This window comes from Piliocolobus tephrosceles, chromosome 7 (assembly GCF_002776525.5).
Source record: "Piliocolobus tephrosceles isolate RC106 chromosome 7, ASM277652v3, whole genome shotgun sequence".
Lineage (NCBI taxonomy): Eukaryota > Metazoa > Chordata > Mammalia > Primates > Cercopithecidae > Piliocolobus > Piliocolobus tephrosceles.
In genome coordinates, this window is record NC_045440.1 from 103,438,780 (window position 1) to 103,464,919 (window position 26,140).

Here is a 26,140-nt window from a genome sequence, read left to right on the forward strand (position 1 = left end):
TTTAAAAAATCCACTAAGTATATAATTGTACATATACATATTTACTGAATGTATAATTTAAATTTCTTCAAACTTGTTTGAAGCTGGGCATGGTGGCTCATGCCTGTAATCCCAGAGGGAATAAAGACCACATCCCTCCAGCCCCAGTACTCACAGCCTTGTCACCTAATTCTGAGTTAGAAACCCCAGTACTGATTCCTTCATGCCATTTATATTGTTTATATCAGCCACCAGGAGAAACCCAAAATTCTAACAATACCCCTCATCACTCAGATTCTCATCACTAGACAGACCTGTGTAATCCCCATCTGACCTCATCTCTCACTCCACACACTGCAATCTCCTCCATTCTGCCCTCTAGAACTCATAATATGTCATCAGCAAAATCTTTATCTTCCTAAAACTCTTCTCTGAATCTGAGGCCCTAAGGACCCTCAGAGTGGCTGATTCACTGTTTGGAAAAGAGCTATCACACTGTGGACACAGTAATGGACTTTCCTAGAACAAGAAATGAATTCTGAGTCACTGGAATTTCCGTGGTAGTTTTTTAGAGCCATTGTTTAACACTGACCTATTAGAGGAATCTGAAAAAGTTGATCATTTCCACATCCTTAAAACACAGTCTTCACTTCTTTCTGAACACTACCATCTCTATGTTCCCATTCTACCTCAGCTGTAGCTCTTTCTCAGTTTTCTTGCTAATTCTTCATTCTCCAGACCACTAAATGCTGGAACATCCAAGGGTTCAGTACTTGGGTCATTTCTTTTCTGTACAAACACTTCCATCTTAGAGGATCTCACTCAATTTCATGACTTTAAGTATCCTCTATGAGGATTCTATTTCCAGGGAATTGTCTTGATCTATCCTGTAAGCTCCAGACTATTTATCCAACTGCCTACTGAACATCTCCATTTGGGTAGTTAATAGGAATTTCAAATTTAACGTAGCCCAAGGAAATCTCTTGAGTCTCCTTCTCAAAAGTCCCTATACTCTTCACCTTTTAGTCTTCCAAGTTTCAATAAATAGCAAATCCACCTTTCTGGCTGCAAAAACAAAGAAAGAAACAAAACCATGACCCTTCTCTGTTACACCATACATCCTGAAAATTACTATAATCTGATTGGCTCTATCTCAAAATAGATCCTGAATTTGACCTTGCATCCTCTAGGATGCCTACCTGGCAAAGTTACCATGATTACAGGTATACACTATGGCCAAGAGCCATACAGCACCTGGCTTATCTCCTTCCACGCTTTTCTCCCTACAGTCTATTCTCAGTACAGCATCAAGATTATGGTAAAATAGCCAGAAAAGGTTATATCATGCCTCTACTCAAAACTCGTCACCTTTCTCTCAATCCCCCATTTCCTCATTTCTTTAGACGATCACAAAAAGATTTTTAAAATTTCAGCAGCACAGCAGGAATAAAGTCAAACAGATGCCCACTTGTGAATCTTATTACATTGTATTCTTATATTCTGTTGATGTGGCCTGGAAAACACTTGAAAATGAGATAAAGGAAAATGCTGGCCTCTTCCAAGACTTATGAGCTATGGAAAAGTTGCTTAGTTCAATTCAATAAGTATAAGTGAGTGCCTACTTGTGCTAGGTCATGGAGAAACAAAGAGACTGGGGTCACACCTCTGAGGGGCTCTCATTATAAAGAGAGAAATAGATGGATAACAAAAAATGTTACCATAATGTAGAAAGTACAATAATTGTAGAAGCATTGATGGCCTCTCACTTTATTCTAAACCACATATGTATGACTATGAAAAAGACACTATTATCATTCATGATCCTAAAAATGATTTGGGAATCTCTCAAAAGAAATAAACATAAATTTACATATACCTTTTTTAAAGGGTAAGAAAGAAAGTCAATTTTTAGTTTCAGAAATAACCTAAATCTGTACTTTCTTCATTTCCTTGGCTACCAATTTGTTGAAAATCTTCATCACTATAAAGATTTACTCACAGTTCTGAAAAGGATCTTCCTCCTTTAGTTCCATCCTACAAACAATTCTCAGCTGTAGGATACTACTTAAGAATGAATCTCAGGAAGAAAGTCAAAGTTCTCTATCTGGCTTTCACAGCTCTGTATAAGCTGGTCTTGACTCTCTGAATCTCTGTTCGACTTTATTTTCCACTATTTCAACTAAAGATTCTTTACTCCAATCAGTGTCTTCTCTCTGCTGTTCCCATCCAAATGATAGCACCTTCTTGATTGTTACACCTATCTAAGACCTATCTTAAGGTCTTCTCAATGAAAACTTTTCTATAGTAATGATTCCTTCCACTCAGTTTTCCTCAGTTCTCTAAAGTCTACTATGCTGTACATTACTTTTCTTTCTCCAGATAGAACCTAAAGTTCATCATAACAGAAGCCATGTCATACATTACTTGCAATTTCCCAAACCACTTAGCACAGAGTGGAGAACACTGACTAGAGGGTAAAATTTTACCTTAATATCCCCTGTTGTACTTGGATTATTCTTATAATAATTCAACATTTTAAAATATATCTAAATTTCTGATGTAGTAGGAATACCCTGGAAGATTATGCAAACCATGTGAAATTGTGTCATGAGCTACTAACTCCTTCTGAATATCTGATAAATATCTGTGAGGAACCAGAACAGATAAGAAAAGTTATAGGACATCAACTTAAATTGATTAAAGAACAGGGGTTTAAAAGATTAAGGAATGAGAGTTTTACATCTCTAAAAATAACGAGAAAGAAAAAGTTTAATTCATTTGTGCAACAACTATTTAATACATATTTGCTCAATACCAGAAATGGCTGTTAGACTCTGGGAATACAAAAATGAACAAGTCATATATGGCCGTTGAGATATATTCTAGAGAAGGAGAGAATTTTAAAAACAAACAAACAAGCAAAAAAAACAAGAACAGGATACATGATAAGTGTTCTAAGGACAGAAAGGGGTGTTAAAGAATCCTGGGTGACTGGCACATACCTCTTTTACGGAATACAGAGGTTTCTTTATTGATAATCTAAACTAAGACCTGCAGTATGAAAAGTATATAGCGGCCAGGCATGGTGGCTCACGCCTGTAATCCACACACTTTGGGAGGCTGAGTTGAGTGGATTACAAGGTCAGGAGTTCGATACCAGCCTGGCCAATATGGCAAAACCCCGTCTCTACTAAAAATACAAAAATTAGCGTGGCGGGTGCCTGTAGTCCCAGCTACTCGGGAGGCTGAGGCAGGAGACTCACTTGAAACAGCGAGGCGGGAGGTTGCAATGAGACAAGATCATGCCACGACACTCCAGCCTGGGTGACAGAGCAAGAGTCCGTCAGGGAAGGGAAGGGGAGGGGAGGGGAGGGAAGGGGAGAGAATGAAGTATACAAGAAAATGAAACAGGATCCATATAAGGAAAAATGACAAAGATGCCACGGGAGAACCTGATGGAGGTTAGATAAGATCCAACTGTGTGGAACATGGTAAGAAATCTAAGGTATATCTTAAGTGCAATAGGAAGCAACTACTGCGATTAATCAGGGAGAGACATGATCTAATTTAGGTTTTTAATAAGATGACTCTTGCTGCCATGTGGACAATGAATTGAGGTAACTGAGATCAGAGGATAAGATAATACCAAATGCCACCAGGAAGGCTAGTTAGCATATCCTTACATTACTCTGTACAAAAAAATGATGTGGCTCCATTTGTTATGGCATACGAACAGACAAAAAGATTCAAGATACAACTTGGAAGCGGAATGGACAGAAAAGGGAGACACTAAGGATGAATCCTAGGTCTCAGCCTTGAGCATCATGGTGAATGAGGTACATAGTTGTATAAATTTAGGAAGGCAGATGAAACAAGACATGTTAGGCTTGAGCATCCCGTAAAATACCTAAGCAGAGATGTGTAGGCAATTGGATATGAGGCACCTTTAAAAAAGAGAAAAAAAAATAAGACTGGTATAACAAAGCAGGTCAGTTAGACAGCCTAAAAAAGAAGGCAGATCATCAGTGTGAAATAAATTTCATTATGTAGGCATCTGTACTGATATACTGAGGTTTAAGCCAACTTGCAGATGATTAAGATCCAAAGGAAAAAAGAAAGAATGAAATTTTACATCAAGGCTAGAAACTGTTAGTCAAAATACGCTTCGCCATGCTTGAAGTCTACAGCTTTTCCTTTAAAATTCAAACATCAAAAATGTGATCTTCAGCTTCTGAATTGTGTTTTATCATATTAAAGAACTTTCACGTATCTTACTTTACTTGAGGTATTGCTGGGTATAGTTATCATCATTTTATAAATGAAAAAAAACCGTGTGATGTTAGCTTAACATGGGCTAGGGTAAGATAAAAACTTAGGTGTTTTGGTCCCTAAGCTACTGGTTTATCTACTATACCTTCCTAATTCTTGATTTACATTTTATACTCATCATTATTTTTGGCAACTGTATTTGGCAATATAAATTTAAATATCTTGAAGAGAAAGTGACCTTTACATAGTACTATTTTTAAAATTTCTAAAAGTTAAATAATATTCAAAGCTTTAAGAAACTTGCCACAGAATTGCAATAATGCATGAGACTTTTCATCAAAATAAAAACTACATTCAATAGTATCACTCTTGAAAGCCCCTTGGGAAATAATGGCTTTTGGATTCTGCAAGTCAGCGTGACATGGCATGCAAAATTGCATCTCATGCTGAGCCAACCAGGAAAATATATGTCATCACTATGTGACATTCAGAATTTCATCTGGAAACTATAATCTTGTTCTGACTGCTAAGAGTGGGTGAAAAGACTGTTAAAAAAAATTCTGGTTGAATTTTTGCTGAATTCTTGCCAGTTTGTATAAAAACTAGAATAACTTACACTTATTTCCAAAGAACTCTATATTTGAAAAACATTCACATATTAACACTGCAATATGTTCTCAAAGAACTTTAAAATTAAGTGACATTATAGTTCAAATCACATATTATGATAATTCAAATTAATGGCTCTTTGGGAAAAAATTTTTATAATGAAACCGATGAAGTTTAAAAATGAATAAATTGTGCTAAGCAAAACTGCATTGTTCAAAATTGCACACAACAAAAACATATTGTAATTCCTTTCCTTCAGTTGAATAAACTCTATGTTTAAAAAAATTAAAATGAAGCCTGTTGTAAAGTCTGCAATCTGTCTTATGCATCTCATGTCTTTTCCTTCCAGATTTTTCTCCCTGTTCCCTAGTTCATGTGGCTAATACCTTCATAATCAATTTACCATCTTCCTATCAAAACAGTAATGTGTTTTAAACCTGCTGTGACTAATTGCAAAATAAAAAATTAGTATGTGCAAACTGGAATAGCTGGAGTTATCCTCATGAGCCATGTTTCTGCTATTCTTGCATTTTTTCTGGCATTGTATCTCATGCCCCAGAACACAGGTGTGAAAACATGATCCAACCTGGGCTGCCGCTGGGCCAATCATTGTACCTAACCTTCCTGATCATAGTGACTGTCCAAGATGTTGGCACATGATTTAAGACAGTCAAGCAAAACCCTCTTCGATTACATTTTTTTATTTTATTTACTTATTTATTTTTGGAGACAGAGTCTTGCTCTGTCACCCAGGCTGGAGTGCAATGACGCAATCTCAGCTCACTACAACCTCTGCTTCCCGGGTTTGAGCGATTCTTCCACCTCAGCCTCCTGATTAGCTGAGACTACAGGCATGTGCCACTACACCTGGCTAATTTTTGTATTTTTAGTAGAGACGGGGCTTCACCATGTTGGCCAGGCTGATCTCGAACTCCTGGCCTCAGGTGATCTGCCCGCCTTGACCTCCCAAAGTGCTTCAATTACATTTTCAATAGGCATTGGATAAGACCTGTTTCTCTTTGATCATAGGGAATTAAGTATGTGAGTTCAGAGGTACCCCAGCCATGTACAAAACTATCTATGAAATCTATGTTCAGTAAGAGAAAGTTAAACCAACACGAAAAGATGGCGTGCTGATAACATGGAATCTCTGGTTCTAAGTCATTCCAAAGAAAAGATCCATCTTTGCCTTTACCATTTTGGTTACGGGATTCAATAAATAGTCTGCCACAACTGGTTTTTAAACTGAAAATCATTTGACTATAGTTTCTGTCTCTCACAATTGAAGAGTCCTTTCTAATTTAGGAATGTTTATTTGCTAGTAAAGAAATCACCTATCAATTTGGGGAAAACCAGGCAGTAGGTTAGTAGTTGTATGTGCCCTGCCCTAGCAACATCATTACATAGCCTGCATAGGTCCCAAAATGCTTTAAGCATATCATGAGACTTGTTTCCCTCCTTTCTCAGGCGTACTTCTTCAAGAGCTGTTCAACTTCATTGGCTTCCTAACTCACCTGACTTTCAGTACCTCTATTAGCATATTCACTGGTCATTATCCCACTGATTCTCTGCCTAAGCCAGCAGATTTGGAGATGCTATTGATTTTTTTTTTTTTTTAACTCCTTGATCAGAAGGAGTAAAGATTTCTTTCACTATCTCAGCCAATACCTTTCTTAGTTTAAATTGCCTCCTTGGGAACTGCAGGACAGTGCTCTGGTAGCCTTGAACTACCCAGTTCTCTTCCTTTTTTCACTTGTAGTTTGTAAGAATAATTGTACAACGCAACATCTTAAGATAGGAAGGGACTGACCAAAACAGCTCAAGTTCTGTTCCAGTCCCGACTAGAAACAGTACACTGTAATGCTTTAGCCAGCAAGTCATATCACCATGGAATATAAAACCCAAAGAGAGATGTCTTCCAGGGACCCTCAGATGTAGTGCGGCATGCACAGATGAGACACCATCTAACCTGAGCAGCTTTCCGGAGTCTCGGGGAACCAAATCACACTGAATCCTAGGCTTCTATTGTCCCTTGATACCTATCTGTGAGTACAGTCATAAATCTGCTTAATGTAACTCACTGCATATGAGTGTGTTCTGTCTCACTGGACAAGTTGGTAACCACTGCACAGTGAATCTACTCCACAGGATAATCACATCTGAACCCTACATGAGAGGCTTTCTCTAGGTAATGCTAAACTTTCAGATAATAACATTCCAACACGACAGTGTTCTCCAAAAAATGTGGTGCACAAAGCTACAAGAACACCCATAGGGTGTTCCTGGCCTAAGTCCAGGAGTTTGAGACTAGCCTGGCCAACATGAGAAAATCTACTTATATTTACTTTCATCTAAAAATGAGAAACACATATAGTTACTTATTTATTTATTCAGTTATTTATTTATTTAGAGCTGGAGTCTCGCTCTGTAGCCCAGGCTGGAGTGTAATAGCATGATATCGGCTCACTGCAACCTCCACCTCCTGGGTTCAAGCAATTCTCCTGCCTCAGCCTCCCGAGTAGCTGAGACTGCAGGCATGTGTAACCACACCGAGCTAATTTTTGTGTGTGTGTGTGTGTGTGTTTTTTTTTTTTTTTTTGAGACGGAGTTTTGCTCTGTCGCCCAGGCTGGAGTGCAGTGGCCGGATCTCAGCTCACTGCAAGCTCCGTCTCCCGGGTTTACGCCATTCTCCTGCCTCAGCCTCCCAAGTAGCTGGGACTACAGGCACCCGCCACCTTGCCCGGCTAGTTTTTTGTATTTTTTAGTAGAGACGGGGTTTCACCGTGTTAGCCAGGATGGTCTCGATCTCCTGACCTCGTGATCCGCCCGTCTCAGCTTCCCAAAGTGCTGGGATTACAGGCTTGAGCCACTGCGCCCGGCCAATTTTTGTGTTTTTAGTAGAGATGGGCCATGTTGGCCAGTCTGGTCTCAGACTTCTGACCTCATGTGATCCGCCCACCTTGGGCTCCCAAAGTGCTGGGATTACAGGTGTGAGCCACTGTGCCCAGCCATAGTTTATTAATATTTAATACAGTAGACTATCATTGGAGTCCTTCCTCATGTCAGAAGGCCACAGATAACACTATGCTAAGTATACAAAGGAACAGGAACACTCAACAAGAAGAAAGAATTGCCAAAGATCCTTCAGTCCTTCACTTGTTTTCAGTTAATTGTGGCATATTACAATTTACCATGCATACTTAATCAGGTTTTAGAATTTTATTACTTATTTTAACTGAATTAATACTCATAATCTGTATACACACTTTAAAAATATTCCTGTAAAACACACTCAAAAATATGGATTAAAAACAAAACTAATTTATGTGAATAAAAAAGGCAACATCCCATTAAATTGAAATAACTCATTATATAAGGAAGATGAAAATTTACTAGCCTTATGTCAGCAAACCTTTGCAAAATAGATGGGACTGAAAAATAAGTATCTTGAGTACAGTCAATGATGACCTTTTCATCTCTTCAGTCTCTTCAATATGATGTATCTCAGTGAGGTAGCTTTCCAATTATGTCAGCCATTAAAACCAACAATTGGAATAAACTTAATTAAAAATTAAACTTACAAGTTGCTATCATAACAAACTATTAAACAAATATTTAAAAAGTAATACCATGCAGGCTGGGTGCAATGGCTCACACCTGTAATACCAGCACTTTGGGAGGCCGAGACGGACGGATCACTTGAAGTCAGGAGTTCGAGATCAGTCTGGCCAACATGGTGAAACCTTGTCTCTACTAAAAAACACCAAGATTAGCCAGGTGTGGTGGTGGGCGCCTGTAATCCCAGCTACTTGGGAGGCTGCGGCAGGAGGATTGCTTGAACCCAGAAGGCGGAGGTTGCAGTGAGCTGAGATTGAGCACTGCACTCCAGCCTGGGTGACAGAGCGAGACTCTGCCTCAAAAAAAAAAAAGTAATACCATGCAATATTACACCCACTGAAACATTATTGATGTATTAAAATTCTATCTGAATAGTGTAATTTAAATATTAAAATTAAAATAATCTTACACGCTTTATTACATTAAATAGTGATATTTATATTTAACATATAAATCAATAACTACTATGGATGCTTGCCCAAAAAATTGCTGATAAGAGTGCACTAAGAAAAACAATTGAAGACTACAATTTTAAGGTTAACTATTTTTAAATAGTTTCTATTTTCTGTATTTGTTCTAATTTATTCCTTCTCAGTATTCAGTAATGCTTTTAAAGAAACGTTAGTCTGCCTCGGCTGTGCCGAAGGAAACCAAGAAACCATGTTTTGGGGTGGAGGTGGGGGTTCTTATTTCCCCTCCCTCTTTTCATTGTTTTGTTCCAGGTTTGGGCCAGCATATTCAAAAGGGAAGGGAGTGAGGTAGTGCTAACAGTAATGGAAGTCAAATAACTCCAATAGGGTACAAGTAATTTTTCAACATTAATTTACCTTCCAAAGCTTTCTCTTCTGAGAAAATTTAATGAAGTCTATGCTCTACCTTCAAAGTAAAAATAGAAAGCAAAACTTGAACACATTAGAAGAAACCATACACAAATAAATCTGCTTTATAATCATAGAGAAATAAAAAGTGAGCCAAAGAGGTAAGGACCAAGAATTTTAAAAAAATTAAATATGGAATAATTGCTAGTCTCTCAAGAAAAGGACCCAACAAGATAGGACATTATATTTATATTAAATAAAGTACAGTACATTTAAAAATAAAAATAAATAAACCCAGTCTGCTTAACAAACTGAACACTTTGTTGGAATTAATCATCAAATACCAATGATAAAATACTCTGCACGGCACACATGGAGACATACTAAATAAAGTGTAATTACATCTCCTTACGAGCTAATGATTCATTTCAGGAGTTTTCACATGAACACTAGCAATGTGAGAAATTCAAATATGTGGTAAATGTCAACTTAGTAATACATTTGATAGATATGGCTATAAAAGATTGCCATCAGATGACTGAGGGATGCTTCATGTTTATGAAAGTGACAGCTATCATCAGAGACACTTCGTATTTATCACCTTCATAAACTACTACCTTCATAAAACATGAACTATTCAAAAAATCAAAGAGTTAAGGAGATGAAGTATATGGCTACAATCATCTACAGTATGGGTAACATATCAAATAATCATCTAGCATCTGTTGAAGTCCTTTAGAAAATTAATCTTAGAAATATTGTCTAATTATAAATTATGCTGATTGCCTAGAATAGTACAGAAACAACTTATAAAATAATTTGAACTTTGTGTATCATTTTAAGCTCTGCAGACTGCTAATACTTTTTCCCTTGAATTTAGATTTAGAAATAAAAATAATTTTTCTTACAATGTCCAAAACAACTCAGTAAACATATATTTTCATTAAATTCTCTGATGACTTTCTGAATTACATTTTCAAGTTATTTTACTTTAGATGTACTTCATTAGATATACTTTATTTTATTTTCAACCTTTTTGTGTTCTAAAATAGTAAAATTTTTAAGATCATCTTTTATCCCTGATAAAATCAATTTTATATTATACAATAATGTCTACCTTCATGCTTTAATATTTTCAAATGACATTTGTAAAGAAAAAATAAAATTTTAGGGCCCCTAACCACCTGAATGAACCCCTCTTCTCAGCCAGGGCATTCCAAAGTTAACCTGAAAAACTGGTTCCCTGTATGAGAAAAACAGGAGGCTTGTCTTGAGAAAATTATACACTTTTTGATCTCTTAGATTCTCTGAAAGTGCAAAAAAAAAAAACAAAAAAAAAACTTGTCCCACATAAGTACTTGTTTGTGGAAAGAAAAATAACTAAATTAATCTATAATGATACATAGTCTTATCTTCTTATCTCTGTCCTAAAGAAGAAATGATTTTTCCTGAATGGTTAAGTCTCACATTTGTGCAGGGTTTTAGATCTTGCTTACCTGTGATCTCACTGTATAAATTATCCTTAGTCTTTGTGGTATCTCCAATTTTGTCTCCTTGTCTCTTTACATCTCTATTGCTATTATATACCCCAAGTGACTATATAGTCAAATTTCTTGAATGACTGGTGTACATAGGTTGTCCCTCCTTCAATTCACATCTGTTCCTTAACAACTAAAAGTCCTCTGGCCAACTGGCCACAGACTAACAGCCTATTTGTCAGCCTCATTGTTCCTGACGACTCTACAGCATATCATTGCACATCCACCTTCTTCTTGAAACTCTTTGGAATTGTGTCGCACATATACATGCAGCTTTGTTGCCTACTTCTCATATAGTGACGCTTCTGAACTCTCTCCATTGGCTCCTTCTCCTTACTCTTCCATTAAAAAGTTCCTTTGAATGTAATTTTGCACTCTCTTCTCATCCTGCTCTGTAGGGTCTCCTGAGAAATCTCAACCACTCTGTGGCTTCCACTATGATCCATATGTTGATGACTCCCAAGTCTATATCTCTTACTGTGAAATATCTAAGCAACACTAAAAACATTTTTTTAACCAGCTTTGTCTTGTGATATGCATACTAAAAGGAAAATATTTTTATTCTCTATTTTTTTCCAAAATTCAGCTTTTGACTTTCCATTTTAAGTTACTATGGTAGAAGCAGCTAAATAATCTCCACTATTCACTCTCCTTTTCTTTCTTAGTTAGAACACACAAGTTGTAGCCAGGTACATGGCCTTAAAGAATACATACTACATTTGCAAGACCTCTTATGCAGCTAGATAGGACCATGTAACTAGCTTCTAGCCAAGAGTATATAAACAAAATGGGGTGTGCAACTTCTGGGTAGTGCTTAATGACGTAGAAAATACCTTTTTCTTTCACTGTACTCATTTCTGCTCACTGAAATGCAGACTTGATTAACTGCTGAAGCCACCATCATGAACCATGAGGCAAGCCTGGCAATGAAGGTCACTCAAAGTAGAATAAAAAGCTTCCTGATATGGAAAGATCATAATAGCTTTAGGGTGCCTGCTTAAACTTTCTAATGAGAAACAAAATTGGATCTTGTTTAAAGCACCGTTATTTAGAGTAAGTCTGATATTTTCAGCCAAACTTAAGCCTAAACAAGATAACTGTATTATTAAACTTTGGCATAAATTTAAAATATTACATCTTGAAATGAGGTCAGCAAAAGAATGTAATTAGAAATATTCTACTCAGGCCAGGCGCAGTGGCTCACGCCTGTAATCCCAGCACTTTGGAAGGCCGAGGCAGGCAGATCACGAGGTCAAGAGATCGAGACCATCCTGGCCAACATGGTGAAACCCCGTCTCTACTAAAAATACAATAATTAGCTGGGCGTGGTGGCACGTGCCTATAGCCCCAGCTACTCAAGAGGCTGAGGCAGGAGAATCATTTGAACCTGGGAGGTGGAGATGCAGTGAGCTGAGATCACGCCACTGCACTCCAGCCTGGGCGACAGAGCAAGACTCCGTCTCAAAAAATAAATAAATAAATAAAGAAGAAATATTCTACTCAATAACCAAAGATCATACTCCAAAGACAGGTTCTTTAAAAACAAATAACAATAATCTAAAGCCTTTTATTATCTGTAATATAAACAACGTACTTTTTAAGATTTCAAGATTTTTCATATTTACTTCTCTTGAAGACCTAGGCATAAGAGATAGACTTTCCATATGCCTGATAAAAATTGAAACATCTGAAGGATCATATATATATTTTTTTATTTTGGTAGAAGCCTCAGCATTCTGGAATATATTTAAGGATATATCAAGGCCAAAAAATATATACCAACAGTAGTGTTTCACTTTTGAGTCTCATCCAGGAACTTAACTGTGCACCAGTGAGTGGAACTCAAATAAAAAAAGGTGGAACTATCAATGCCATTAGGAAACACGATCATAAAAGGTGTTTCCCAGTAGTATCCATCTTGGTAACTCTGATGCAAAATCTTTCACTATCTTAGTGCTACTGGACAGGGCTGCAAATTTAGAGTAATTCCTTAGCAAAAAAATAAAAACGGCACTGAAGTTGGCTGGCTATATATTAGGTATTAGAGATGAAATAGTAGATGACAACATTTGCATAGACCTGATTTGCAGGACTGCCCATGCCATGAAAGAAAGAAAGAAGGAAACATTCAGAGTGAAAGAAGGAAACAATCACAAAGTGCCTATACTCTGGCAATTTCAATTTTTAAAAAGTCTCATTAAATATCTTTTTAACCTTGGATAAGTTTCTTGACCTCTTTGTGACTCAATAGTCTTACTTATAAAATGAAAGGGTTATAGTATATCATTTATTCCTATAGATATAGATATAGATACATAGATAATTCCAAGTCATTTATCCACAGATATCATATGGCTCACTTCCTCGCCTGTTTCAAGTATCTTGTCAAATGTGAACTCTCAATGAGCCCTACCCTCACAACCATAATTACTTATCATCCCATGGTTCAATAAGGCTCTGTACATTTATTTTCCTTTATTCTCTTTGTGCTTCATTTTGGCATGTTTCCATCACTATGTCTTCAAGTTAATCTCTTTTTCTTGCAATATCTACTACTCTATATCTAATTCTACTAAATTTTTATTTCAGATATTTTGTTTTTCATCTCTAGAATTGAGTTTGGTTCTTTCATATATTTTCCATTTCTCTCCTCAATGTATCCAACTTCTTGTAAATATCTGAACATAGTTATGATACCTGTTTTAACATATAGGTATTTAATATACCTGCTAATTCTATCATCTGTGTCATTTCTCAGCCTATTTCTATTGGCTAGTTTCTCTCCTGTTGGTAGTTCTCACTCCTTTGCACCTCTAGTAATTTTTTTATTGAATGTTTGGCACTGTTATATTTAAGTTGTTGTATGTCTCCATCTTGTTGTATTCCTTTTAATCATGTTGGGCTACAACAGTATTGTATTCCTTTTAATAGTAACAGTTACTTGCTATTTTGTTTCCTTCAGAGGCTGATTTACAAGTTTGTTTAAGGTGAGTCTAGGGTAGTCTTTATAAATAGTTTAGCCCCACAGGTAAGGCCTAGCCCTTCTGGTCTCTACTGAATGTCCTAAATAACCAATGAGAATTGTATACTATGGACAGTAGGAACTTCAATGCCTTCTGCCCTGTGTAAGGGTGGGAATCATTAAGATCACAGCTCCAAGGTTATTCTTTGCCAAACCCCGTGAGGTCTCATCGCCCCAGGGGCTCTTTTTCTGCATAACTTTCTCCATCTCTGGAATTTTATTCCATAATTTCTAGTCATTTCTGCCTCCCTAAACTTCAGTTCCTGTCTCTACAACTCAGAAAGACCGCTGAGCTCAGTTTAAGATGTCCTATTCTATTCTGTATTCTGAAACGTGCCCTGAGGCAGAAAGCTAGGGAAATCCTAGGGCTCACCTTTGTTTCCTTTCTATGAGGAATCACACTCCTGCACTGCCTGTTGTCCAATGTCCAGAAACTGGGGAATTTTCCCCATATATTTTATCCTGTTTGTTAGTTGCTTACAGCAGGAATATAAATCTAAACCCTGTTAGTCTATCATGGCCAGAAGCTAAAGTTCTACACTTTGAATTTATAGCATTATCTACCAAATCTACAACATTATCACATGTCTTCATTTATTATTATCTTAGCAATAGTCAAGGTGTCTTAAATTTAAAAGGCTTCTATTATTTTAACTCTGTACTTACTACGTTGACATGAGAAGCAATATATAAACATGTAAGATAAAATGGGTTATATCTTTTAAGTATGATTTATGGAGTATTCTGCTTTTTAAGTTTTCATCTCCATTCCAGAAATTTTCATCAATAATTCCAAATTAAGGTTTATAACATTTCAAAACCTAGGGTAAACAAATGTCATAGCTTTTAGGGGTTTCGTTGTTTTGAAGAATATACAGATTCTCTGGAAGATTATTTAGAATTTTGTGAAAATCGATTATCTTCATGTGGAGCAGCAAGTTTTTCTTCTGGCTTAGTCCACCGTATGTGACTATATCATTGAAATAGTGGCATTCTGTTGTTAACACATCCTCAGCCATCAAGCACATGTCCCCCTGCAGCCAGCCACTTACCACTGGCTGAATTTGGAAGAGGAAAAGGTCTGCTTCTAACTGAATAATTAAAAAGCAAAATCAAACCCAGTGCAGTATCAGCAGGTCTTGGTATTCATGTATCAAAATCACCATATAACTTGTTGGGGATGAACTTAAAATCAACATTGGACCATAGGTTGTGATGATATAACTTAAAAAATAATTTTAATAAGAACTCAGAAATAAAATTAACATTTCTCCACTGTAACATGTAGTTAAAAAATAAATTGTGTATTTTTCAACAATATGATTATACCTAATGCTACTGATTTATACCTAATGCTACTGAAAATGGCTAAGATAGTTAAAAAACAAAAATCAACAACCAAAAAAGGTAGGCAGATGTGCAAAAGACTATGAATACCTTAACAAACTCATTACAATTTATGATGCAATATAAATAATAATTAAAACAGTGATTGATAACTACATTTAAATGTATGTACATACTCTAAGAAATCATAAAATATATTTTTAATCTAAAAAAGAAGACTGTATCCTTTAATTAAAAATAAAAAAAAGTGTTAAAACATAATTCTAAGTAAAGAAAATGTTTAGCAAAGAGTATTATCAAGAAAAGAGAGAGTACCACTGCCAAGTTCACCAGAGAATTAAAAATAGTGGGCACCCAAAGGGGAAGAAATAGAATTCATAAACAATAAATGTTATACTCAACTCAAGGCCTTTTACCTTTGGTGACTGTGAGCAGTCACAAGCATTAGTTGGATGCTTATTAATTTTTATGCAAACTTGAGTGAGAATATACATTTGGTGAAATAATAATGTCCTTATCTATAAGAAAAATACCTATAGGATACCTGATGGTTCTAAAGATGGGGGAACACCAAAGACATAAAATGCAATTATCCTTAATTCTAAAGAAAAGAACCATAGTTCATATTAATAATTTAAAATAAAAAACAATGTGTTGTTTATGTTTTCATATTTTATAAATAATGATGAGAAATTACGTTTTTAGCTTTTGTTATTTATTTTCCCTCATTACAAATTAATTTCTTATAAAAACATAAAGTATAATAAAGAAGGTAAAATAATTATCAGATCAACTGGTATCATTTATGAATTGATATGTGATTGGTATGAGTTTACATATAAACTTTTCCATGCATACACAGATGCATTTCAAAATCTGTGATCACATACTTTATATTTGCATAGAAGATCTAGCAGAGAAGATGAAAGAAAGGGGTAGAAAGATGATTAAGGTGTACTGTGGTTTTCAAGAATTCACTTGAAGGAACATACTATTGAGATGCAATTCTCCATGGGTCTCTTAAGTAGAGGTAGTGATTGTCTTTGTTCCCTACTGTGTTTTTAAGGATATTTGTATAGCGAACAGCCTCATAAGACAGAAATATGATCCTGCTTCTGAGCAAAGGGCAAGTGTGCTTACACCCTCGCAAAGGAGACATAGCGCCTCCCTCTGGAGAAAAGGGCAGGCATGCTTTCTATCCATTATAAAAGGTTCAGGTTCCCTAAATTCAGAATTCCTGGCCTCCTTCATGCCACCTTATGGAAACTGGGCTCAGGGCACTAACACAAGAAAATGCTAATACTGTGATTATTGCTAATGTTGTGGATAATAAAGCTCTTTGCCTCCAGCCGAGGAGTCTCATGTCTTTGGCCAGCATCCATGAAATTGTGGATGCTGACTTGCTAGCTTAGAAGTGGAGTAAAATCATAGTCCCTTTACAGTACTTGACACATACCTGTTACCGTTTTTGTTTTTATAGGGCTGCTGGCATATTCAGAGGCCTGATATGATTGCTGCTTTGCCAAGGGTGCACTTCCAATAGACACCTCATCCTCTTTCCTTCTACAAACTGGCATAACAAGAGGAATAGCTACCACAGGCTGCTGGAAAGAGCCAAAATGAAAAACTTTTTAGTTTTTAGTTTTTAACTATTTCGTAAGCAGTAAAGGTTAAACATGGCAATACTGAGGACAGTCCTTCACAAGTTGGGGCTGAGACTTCATTATTTTAAATCAATCAATCTCTCCCTCCTTCATCTGTCCCCGCACCCCGCCTTTTCTCTCTCTCACACACACACACACAGACACACATGCACACACACACACAGAGCAATGCTTATCCATTTAAATTTTAAATTAAAATTCTGAGTGAAAACCAAAGATCCTGTAAGTACCCAGAAAATTTAAGTTTTAGTAGGAAGTATTAAAATAACATAGAAAGAGCAAGATAAAATTTAATTTCACTTTGAAAATTATGTTCTCAAAAAAATGGAAAAGTACCCTTATAAAGTTATCCTTATAAAATGGCATTTTTAGAAACATACTTTTACAGACTGATTGTATACATGTTAATATGGATACTCCAACTTTTTTGAAGAATACTGAAAATCTCTATATTTTGTCTGACAAAAGATATCCATAGTTTATTCAGAAAGCACAGAAAAATATCTACTTAGAGAAAGCTGGAAAATATTATGATCCTCTGTTGAATGCATGCGGGCTGAGCTGGACAGTAAAGCAGCTGTTTCATCTTTATTCACTGAAATAAAATCTGAAGTTACTGCTGATGATGCCCAATACAATTCTGTCATATTATTGGCCAAAAAAAAAAAAAGGCACTTTTAAGTTTGCCATAGGATCAAAGATCAATGTTGAAGTGGGTGGAAAACAATCATCAAATGTTGGGTTTTAGCCACAGTTTGAGAAGGAAATTGTAGCTTGGGAAACAACAGATGATAACTGTAACACAGTTGTATCAGATGGTAAATCTGGCGGTGGTTGGTCAGGCTGCAGTGTAGTCTAAGGTTATCTTCAATACCACAACCAAAGTTTTATAGATCCAACCTTAAGCCTCACCTAACTTAAAATACTCAATATAATTTACATTATGAAAAAGTATTTCAATGAAAACTTGTTTATTATATAACTATGTAATAAAATAAATCATGTTCTGAAACATGGAAAAGGGCATATTATTTTACAAGTTGCTAGTCACACTAAGTAAAAAAAAAAAAAAGGAAAAGAAATTAGAGGCCAGGCGCGGTGGCCTACGCCTGTAATCCCAGCACTTGGGAGGCCAAGGCGGGTGGATCACGAGGTCAGGAGATCGAGACCATCCTGGTCAACACGGTGAAATCCCATCTCTACTAAAAATACAAAAAATTAGCCAGGCGTGGTGGCAGGCGCCTGTAGTACCAGCTACTCGGGAGGCTGAGGCAGGAGAATGGCGTGAACCCGGGAGGCAGAGCTTGCAGTGAGCTGAGACCATGCCACTGCACTACAGCCTGGGCGACAAGAGTGAGACTCCGTCTCAAAAAAAAAAAAAAAAAAAAAAAAAAAAATTGAAAATGAGAAAAGGAAAAGATTAAATAAATTATTGGAAGCATCATAACATGGAGTACCTGCTTGACATTTGGTATTTAGTCAAACTGATAATACACAAATCTAAATTGGAAATCATTTTTAAGATCTAGATGAGAAATGCTCCATATATTGTTAAGTCTTGATGCATTTAAGTTTCCATATCTAAAAAATAAGAGGGGGTGGAGATGGTTACTGGAAAACTTCTTTATACTCTAATATTTAGTGACTCCATAATCCCTTGAATTTCTGTCCATTTATATTCCTGGAATACAATCCAAACTCTAAAAAGTTATAACCAAGTTCAGGATTAAAATTAATATACAGCTGGCCCTTGATTAAGTTTGAACCACATAAGTTCACTTACATGTGGATTTTTTTCCACCTCTGCCACTTCTGGGACAAGACGAACCCCTCCTCTTCCTCCTCCTCAGCCTACTATTCAACATGAAGACCTTCAGGAATGATCAAATTTAGTCCTATATAGTATTTTGTCTTCCTTATGGTTTTCTTAATAACATTTTCTTTTCTCTAGTTTACTTTATTGTAAGAATACCACATATAACGCATATAATATATAAAATATATGTTAATTAACTATTTATGTTATCGTTAAGGCCTCTGATCAACAGTAGGCTATTGGTTAAGTTTGGGGGAACTCAAAAGGTATACATGAGTTTTTGACCAAGCAGGGAGTTGGTGTCCCTAGCCCTCACGTTGTTTGTTTCTAGGGTCAACTATAGAATAAGTAACTAGAGAAAATTTATGTGCTATACAGCGTAAATTCAAGCACAGTAGCTGAAAGATGCAACTAATGAAAGCACAAAGTTAAAAATCCATGTAAAATTTTATAGATCCAGTTCATGGTACTGGCAATACTAAACAACAAACAAAAAATACCTTTGGGTAGCTAAAACTCTGGGTGTATTTTTTTTTTTCTTTTTGAGACAGAGTCTCACTCTGTCGCCCAGGCTGGAGTGCAGTGGTGCAATCTTGGTTCACTGCAACCTCTGCCCTCCGGGTTCAAGCAATTCTCCTGCCTCAGCCTCCTGAGTAGCTGGGATTACAGGTGCCTGCCACCGTGCCCAGCTAATTTTTGTATTTTTATTAGGGATAGGGTTTCACCATCTTGGCCAGGCTGATCTTGAACTCTTGACCTCATGATCCACCCGCCTCGGCTTCCCAAAGTGCTGGGATTACAGCTGTGAGCCACTGCGCCCAGACAACTCTGAGTGTATTTTCACACAGGCAAGAATTAAAAGGCCAAACAAAACCACTTTCTAACACAAGAGTAAGGCTCTTGTATGCCCTGTACACAGCTGTATGCAAAATACTTTTATTTGTTGAATGACTGCTAATAAAGATGCTGCATGTCAGGCATTAAGTGATACCAAATAAGGAGTAAGACCAGTGATTTCCTCTACTATTCTAGAAATATGGCTACCTTGGTCAAAAACATCGAAATAAGCAGTATTTATTTTTAACAACCTCCTATTACCCTGCTTATATTCTTTTTCCTTCTGGAACTGTAGCTCTCCTCAAATTTCAGTTGCACTCTAGTCTCAGAGCTGTTCTATCTTTAACTCAAAACTGTCCCATAATCCCAAAATACCTAAAGCTTTTCATAGCTGCATCATATAAAAGGTAACCATCTTTCACAAATTATTAATTTAACAAATTAAAAAATACTAGAAGGTTACAAAGAATACAACATACCTATTATAACCAATAATTAATGGCTATTAACAGTTTATCATATTTGTTTTTTTAAAAAAAGGAATTCTAGATAAAACTAAAATCCCCTTTGACTGCCAACCTACTGTCCTTTCCTCCCAGAGTCAACCATTATTATGATGTTAGTACAAATCCTTCAACTTAATTTTTATACCTGTATTCACTTACAGACACACACACACATACACATTAAGGGCACTTTTAGAAAAATATATAAAAGTGCTCTCATATTGCATACATCCTGGGGAAATTGCTTTTGCATCAAATATAATTTGAGATGTCCATACTAAGGTCTATTGTATAATTTTTAATAAATGTTATATCATGTGAATATTTCATACTTCATCAACCTTCTTACAAATTTTCATTTAGGTTTTCAAATTTTCACATTATTGTAACGAATATGCAACAGCAGTCTTACACAGTATTCCTTACTTACATGAATTTCACTCTAAGAGCGTACCTACATCAAGAAGTACAAATTTGGGGTTATAAGTTCACTAATTTTCAGTTTTATTAGATACTGACAAATTTATCAAGTTTTCACTCACAACAACAGTAATTATTCTCTACATTTTCACCAATACTGTATATTGGCATTTTTTTTCACCTAACAGATTTTAAGAGTAAAGATGAGTGGTCATGACTTGATAATTATTGAACCTGGGTATGGAAACATATGGCTCTACTATGCAATTCTCTCAAATTTCCATGGTGGGGTGGGGCGGGGGGAACATTCAAGAGGAAAATAGTAGAATAAGGACATTTTTAAAGTATATTTTTAAGTACGCCAAACTGTAGTAAAATAATAATGCTATCAATTGCTGTTGAAAATGTAAACTGGGCTGGATATGGGGCTCATGCCTGTAATCTCAGTACTCTGGGAGGCTTAGGTGGGTAGACCACTTGAGCCTAGGAGTTTTAGACCAGCCGGGGCAATATAGTGAGACACCACCTCTACAAAATATATATATATTTTTTTTTAATTAGCCAGGCATGGTGGTGTGTGTCTGTGGTCCCCACTACTCAGGAGGCTTAGAAAAGAGGATCACTTGAACCCACAAAGTCAAGGCTTCAGTGACCTGTGATCACAGCACTGCACTTCAGCCTGGGCAACAGAGCAAGATCCTGTGTGAAAAAAAAAAAGAAAGAAAGAAAAAGGAAAAAGAAAATGCAAACTGTATACCAATTTTGGAAGCAATTTGGTGATAAAACAAAAGTCTTAAAATATGTTTCTAAAATGCAAAACACTTGCCTAGTGCTACTAATTACACTTGTAAAAATATATTCTAAGTGAATAAAGATGAATGCAAAGATTTAGCTATGGAGATATATACTCCAACATTATTTGTAACTCTGAATGAGTGGGATTATGGTATTGGTTAGTTTACATTTTTATTATGTTTAGAGATGGGGTCTCACCCTTTTGCCCAGGCTAGAGTACACTGGTGTGATCATTGTTCACTGCAGCCTCCACCTCCCAGGTACAAATTATCCTCCTGCTTTAGCCTCCAGTGTAGCTGGGACTACAGGCCTGCACCACCATGCAGACCTAATTTTTATTTTCTGTAAAAACAGAGTCTTGCTATGTTCCCTGGGCTGGTCTTGAACTCCTGGGCTCAAGCAATTCTCACAACTTGCCTCCCAAAGTATTGGTATGGCAAGCAGTTTAGCTTCTAAATAGGGCATTGTTTCTGAATTAGAAAAATATACATATAATTATGTGCCACATAACAATGTTTCAGTCAACAATGGATTGCATACATGATGGTGATTCCGTAAGATTATAACACGATATTTTCACTATACCTTTTCTATGTTTAGACATACAAATACTTATATTGTGTTACAACTGCCTAAGGTATTCAGTACAGTAATACTCTGTATAGGTTTGTACCCTAGGAGCAATAGGCTATACCAGAGATGGGTTATAGCCCAAATGTCTAGCAGACCATACCATCTAGGTTTGTGTAAGTACACTCTATGACGTTTGCACAACAACAAAATTGCCTAATGATGCATTTCTCAGAATGTATCCCCATCATTAAGGGGCACGTGATTGTATATTCATTTTAAAAGTTATAATTTTTTTAAAAGTTAAAAATCAAAATATTTGAATATGCTTGGTATCAATTAAATGAATGTCTAATTTATTTAAGCTGCTAGAACACTCTACTTGACCTACAGGGATATCTATGGTACACTGGAAATAACTGTATTACTTAGAGAATAACCCATCAAGAATTTACAAAGAAAATTTTTCCAGACTGGTTTACTGCCATTAGTCTAACTTCTGTAGCACTCATTCTCTATATTCTGCTAGAGTAAACTTTCTAAAATCCAGCTCTGTTAATACCAGTTTCCTATAGCTCCTCTTTACCCTTCAAAATGAAGTCTCAAATACCTAGGACTACAAATTTTTTTTTCAGAAATTGGTTTCCAATTTCTCCCAGTCTCTACAAGAACACTTCACTCCATTCTGGAACCACTGAAGTCTCTTTCTTGCCATGCTTTTGCATCTTCTTTGCCTTTGCTCAAACAGTTCAGTCTAAAACAACCTTCCCTGTCTGGCTCACTTAGTTTACTCAGCTTAGTTGTTAATTCAGCTTAGTTGTTAATTCCTCCTTTTCACACACTACCCTGCTTGTGAGAACTATTCCTCTTTTTTGTTTTCACATAATCCTGGACATACATATACATAGTAATTACTAAAAATGGCATTACAATATCCCTTAAGATTCTCAAATATACTACGTACTCTCAGAGGGAGGGATATTCTCACCTATGACTTTTATTTCTGTGGCCATGGTGTATAGCATACTGCCTTACATTCTGTAACTACTCATTGAAAGGAAAAATGGGGACAGGTATGGCAGAAGTTTCAAATAAAATTAGGACAAAGTGAAGAAAAACCTTTAAAACGTGCTCCTTAGAGAGTATTTTTTGTTGAACTTTTTAATTCTTATATAATTATAAAATTGTGTATTCTTCTCCAATCAACTAGCCTGAAGTTACTTCAGAAAAAGGATACAAAGCTATTCCATATAGGATATTGCAAAATTGTACTTAAGTTGATGGGAAATTATAATTCAATAAAGCACAAATTTGGCCCCAAAAATTCTTAGTTCTGTCATTTACTTACAGCTGTGTGACTATACATAAATGAATCTCAATAAACATCAGTTTCTTCATCTTTAAAATGAAAATAACAAAACTGTCAGATTTATGTTTAAGTATTCTAGAAACTATAATTGTCTACTTACTACTTTGTAATTTATACCTTTTTAAACAAACATATATTCCAACCTTTTTTGCACCAATCATCCCAATCCAAGGATTAGGTATTCGATGCATGTTTTTTGAAAAAACCTAAATATGACAAGGAAAGGTAGAGATAAAAATAAAAGCTGACCAGGTGTTGTGGCTCACACCTGCAATTCCAGCACTTTGGGAGGCCAAGGTGGGCGCATCACTTGAGGTCAGGAGTTCGAGACCAGCCTGGCCAACAGGTGAAACCTCGTCTCTACTAAAAATACAAAAATTAGCTGGGTATGATGGTATACGCCTGTAATCCCAGCTACTCGGGAGGTTGAGGCATGAGAATCACTTGAACTTGGGAGGTGGTCCCAAGAAAATCACTTGAACCAGGGAGTGGACCAAGATCATGCCACTGCACTTTAGCCTGGGAGGCAGAGTGAAACTGTGTCTCAAAACAAAACAAACAAACAATCAGAAATGCCAACATTCATTTACTGAGCAATTCTTATGTATTGCACACCATGAGAATGGACATGTAGGCACTATGAAAGAATGAAGACTGGTGAAATAGGACTCCTAAACTAGTTTCTGTTTTATAAGCCATTGTACAGAAAGCCCCTTTAGTAGTCAAAGAAACTTTATAATGACATGCAATTTCTCATGCAAAAATAAGGGAACAGAATTGTTTGAAAGGGGTAAAGTGGAGAGACAAAGGAAATCTGGTACATTTGTTAAAAAAGAATCAATCAAAAGACATATATAATTCTAATAAATGAATAAGAAAAATATTTAAGAGAAAAAACTATTTAAAAATCTCTTACCTGTTGCATATGTCTACTTGTTCGTTTCTGAGGCTGATAGATGAGCCATGTATATAAGATTGGGTCAATATTAACTGCTAGTCCTTGTATACTGCAAAGAAGTACAGCACCTAAAAGACAAGATTTTTAAATTGTTACATAATTCCTCATAAAAAACAATAAGCTATTTATCACTTTACACCATGTAGGATAGTTGTGACATAATAGACAAATAGTAACAAGCGTTGGAAAGGATGTGGAGGAATGCAAACCCTGATACACTGCTGGTAGGAATGTAAACTGGTACACCCACTTTGGAAAATACTATGGCATAACTGGGTCATATTGTAACTATATGTCTTTTTGAAGAAATGTGGACACCGAAAACTTATGTCCACACAAAAACGTGTATTCACATGCTCATATCAGCATAATTTATAACAGCCAAAAAGTGAAATCAATATAAATTTCCGTGAGTTGATGAATAAACAAAATGTGGTATTTCCATACAATGGAAAAGTATTCATCCATAAAAAGAAATGAAGTACTGATACATGCTACAGCATTGATGAATCTTGAAACATTAAGTGAAATAAGCCTGACAAAGAAAACATATTTTAGAATTCCACTTATACCGGCCGGGTGCGGTGGCTCAAGCCTGTAATCCCAGCACTATGGGAGGCCAAGACGGGCGGATCACGAGGTCAGGAGATCGAGACCATCCTGGCTAACACGGTGAAACCCTGTCTCTACTAAAAAAACAAAAAACTAGCCAGGCGGGGTGGCGGGCGCCTGTAGTCCCAGCTACTCGGGAGGCTGAGGGGGGAGAATGGCGTAAACCCGGGAGGCGGAGCTTGCAGTGAGCTGAGATCCGGCCACCGCACTCCAGCCTGGGCGACAGAGGGAAACTTCGTCTCAAAAAAAAAAAGAATTCCACTTATATGAAATTGCCGCAAGAGGCAAAAACATAGAGACAAAAAGTAGATTTGTAGTTACCAGGGCCTGTGAGAGGGGAGAGTAGAAATAACAGCTAAGAGGTATATAGTTTGAGAGTGATAAAAATATTCTGAAATTAGAAAACAATTGTACAACCTGGTGAATATACTATAAACCACTGAATCACACAATATAAAATAATTGTATGGAAAGTGAATTACATCTCATTAAAAGTGCATTTGTCCATAAAATATAATAATAAGCTCAACTTTTTAGGCAAAGAACAATTTTTATATTGGCCCTGAAAATGGAATACATTAGGTAAAATATTCCTAAATAACTTTTTCATTATATTAAAAAATTGATTCATGATTTGAAATAATTATAATAATTCAATAAATCATTAAAAATTACAATTTTTAATGTTCAAAAGCAAAGAAAAAGAGCAGCCTAGATTAAATGCAGGCCAACATTCTGACATAAAACACAAAGCTGAAATGTAACAGGTTGTAATTCCAACCTAATAACTAACCTATTTTTTGTCCCTTTCTGATGAAAAGTAGTTCAAATAGAACTTACCTAAAGCAGAATACACAATTCTCAATTTATGTGCAGGTTATATACATCTCTATATAAGTTTCTGTAATTGTACATATATTTTTAATACAAATATTATTAGCTCCACTAGGATATATGAAACATAAGGGAAGGGATATTTGCCAATTTTGTTATCAGCTATACCTGTAGCATATAGGAAATACGCCATCATACTGAATAGGGAAAAGCTGTTGCATTCCCCTTGAAAACTGGCACCAAACAAGATGCCCTCTCTCATCACTCCTATTAGACACAGTACTGGAAGTCCTGGCCAGAGCAATCAGGAAAGAGAAAGAAATAAAGCCCATCCAGATAGGAAGAGAGGAAGCCAAACTATCTTTGCAGACAACATGAAAATATATATCTAGAAAACCCCATAGTTTTGGCCTAAAAGCTCCTTAAGCTGATAAAGAACTTCAGTGAAGTCTTAGGATACAAATTCAATATACAAAAATCATTAGCATTTCTATACACTAACAACTGTCAAGTGGGAGCCAAATCAGGAATGCAATCCATTCACATTTGCCAAAAAAAG

The 26,140-nt window shown here is 36.2% G+C and overlaps 1 protein-coding gene across 1 annotated transcript in view; it reads right to left on the reverse strand.

Annotated features, from left to right (window-relative positions):
• Positions 1-26,140, reverse strand: part of LOC113224949 (vacuolar protein sorting-associated protein 13B-like) — a 753,925-nt gene that overhangs the window by 486,386 nt on the left and 241,399 nt on the right. The window contains exons 9-10 of the mRNA XM_026454950.2: positions 24,094-24,203; positions 16,657-16,804 (exon numbers count right to left, since the gene is read on the reverse strand). Of these exons, the coding sequence (XP_026310735.2) occupies positions 16,657-16,804; positions 24,094-24,203 (258 nt within the window). The remainder of the gene's footprint in view (positions 1-16,656; positions 16,805-24,093; positions 24,204-26,140) is intronic.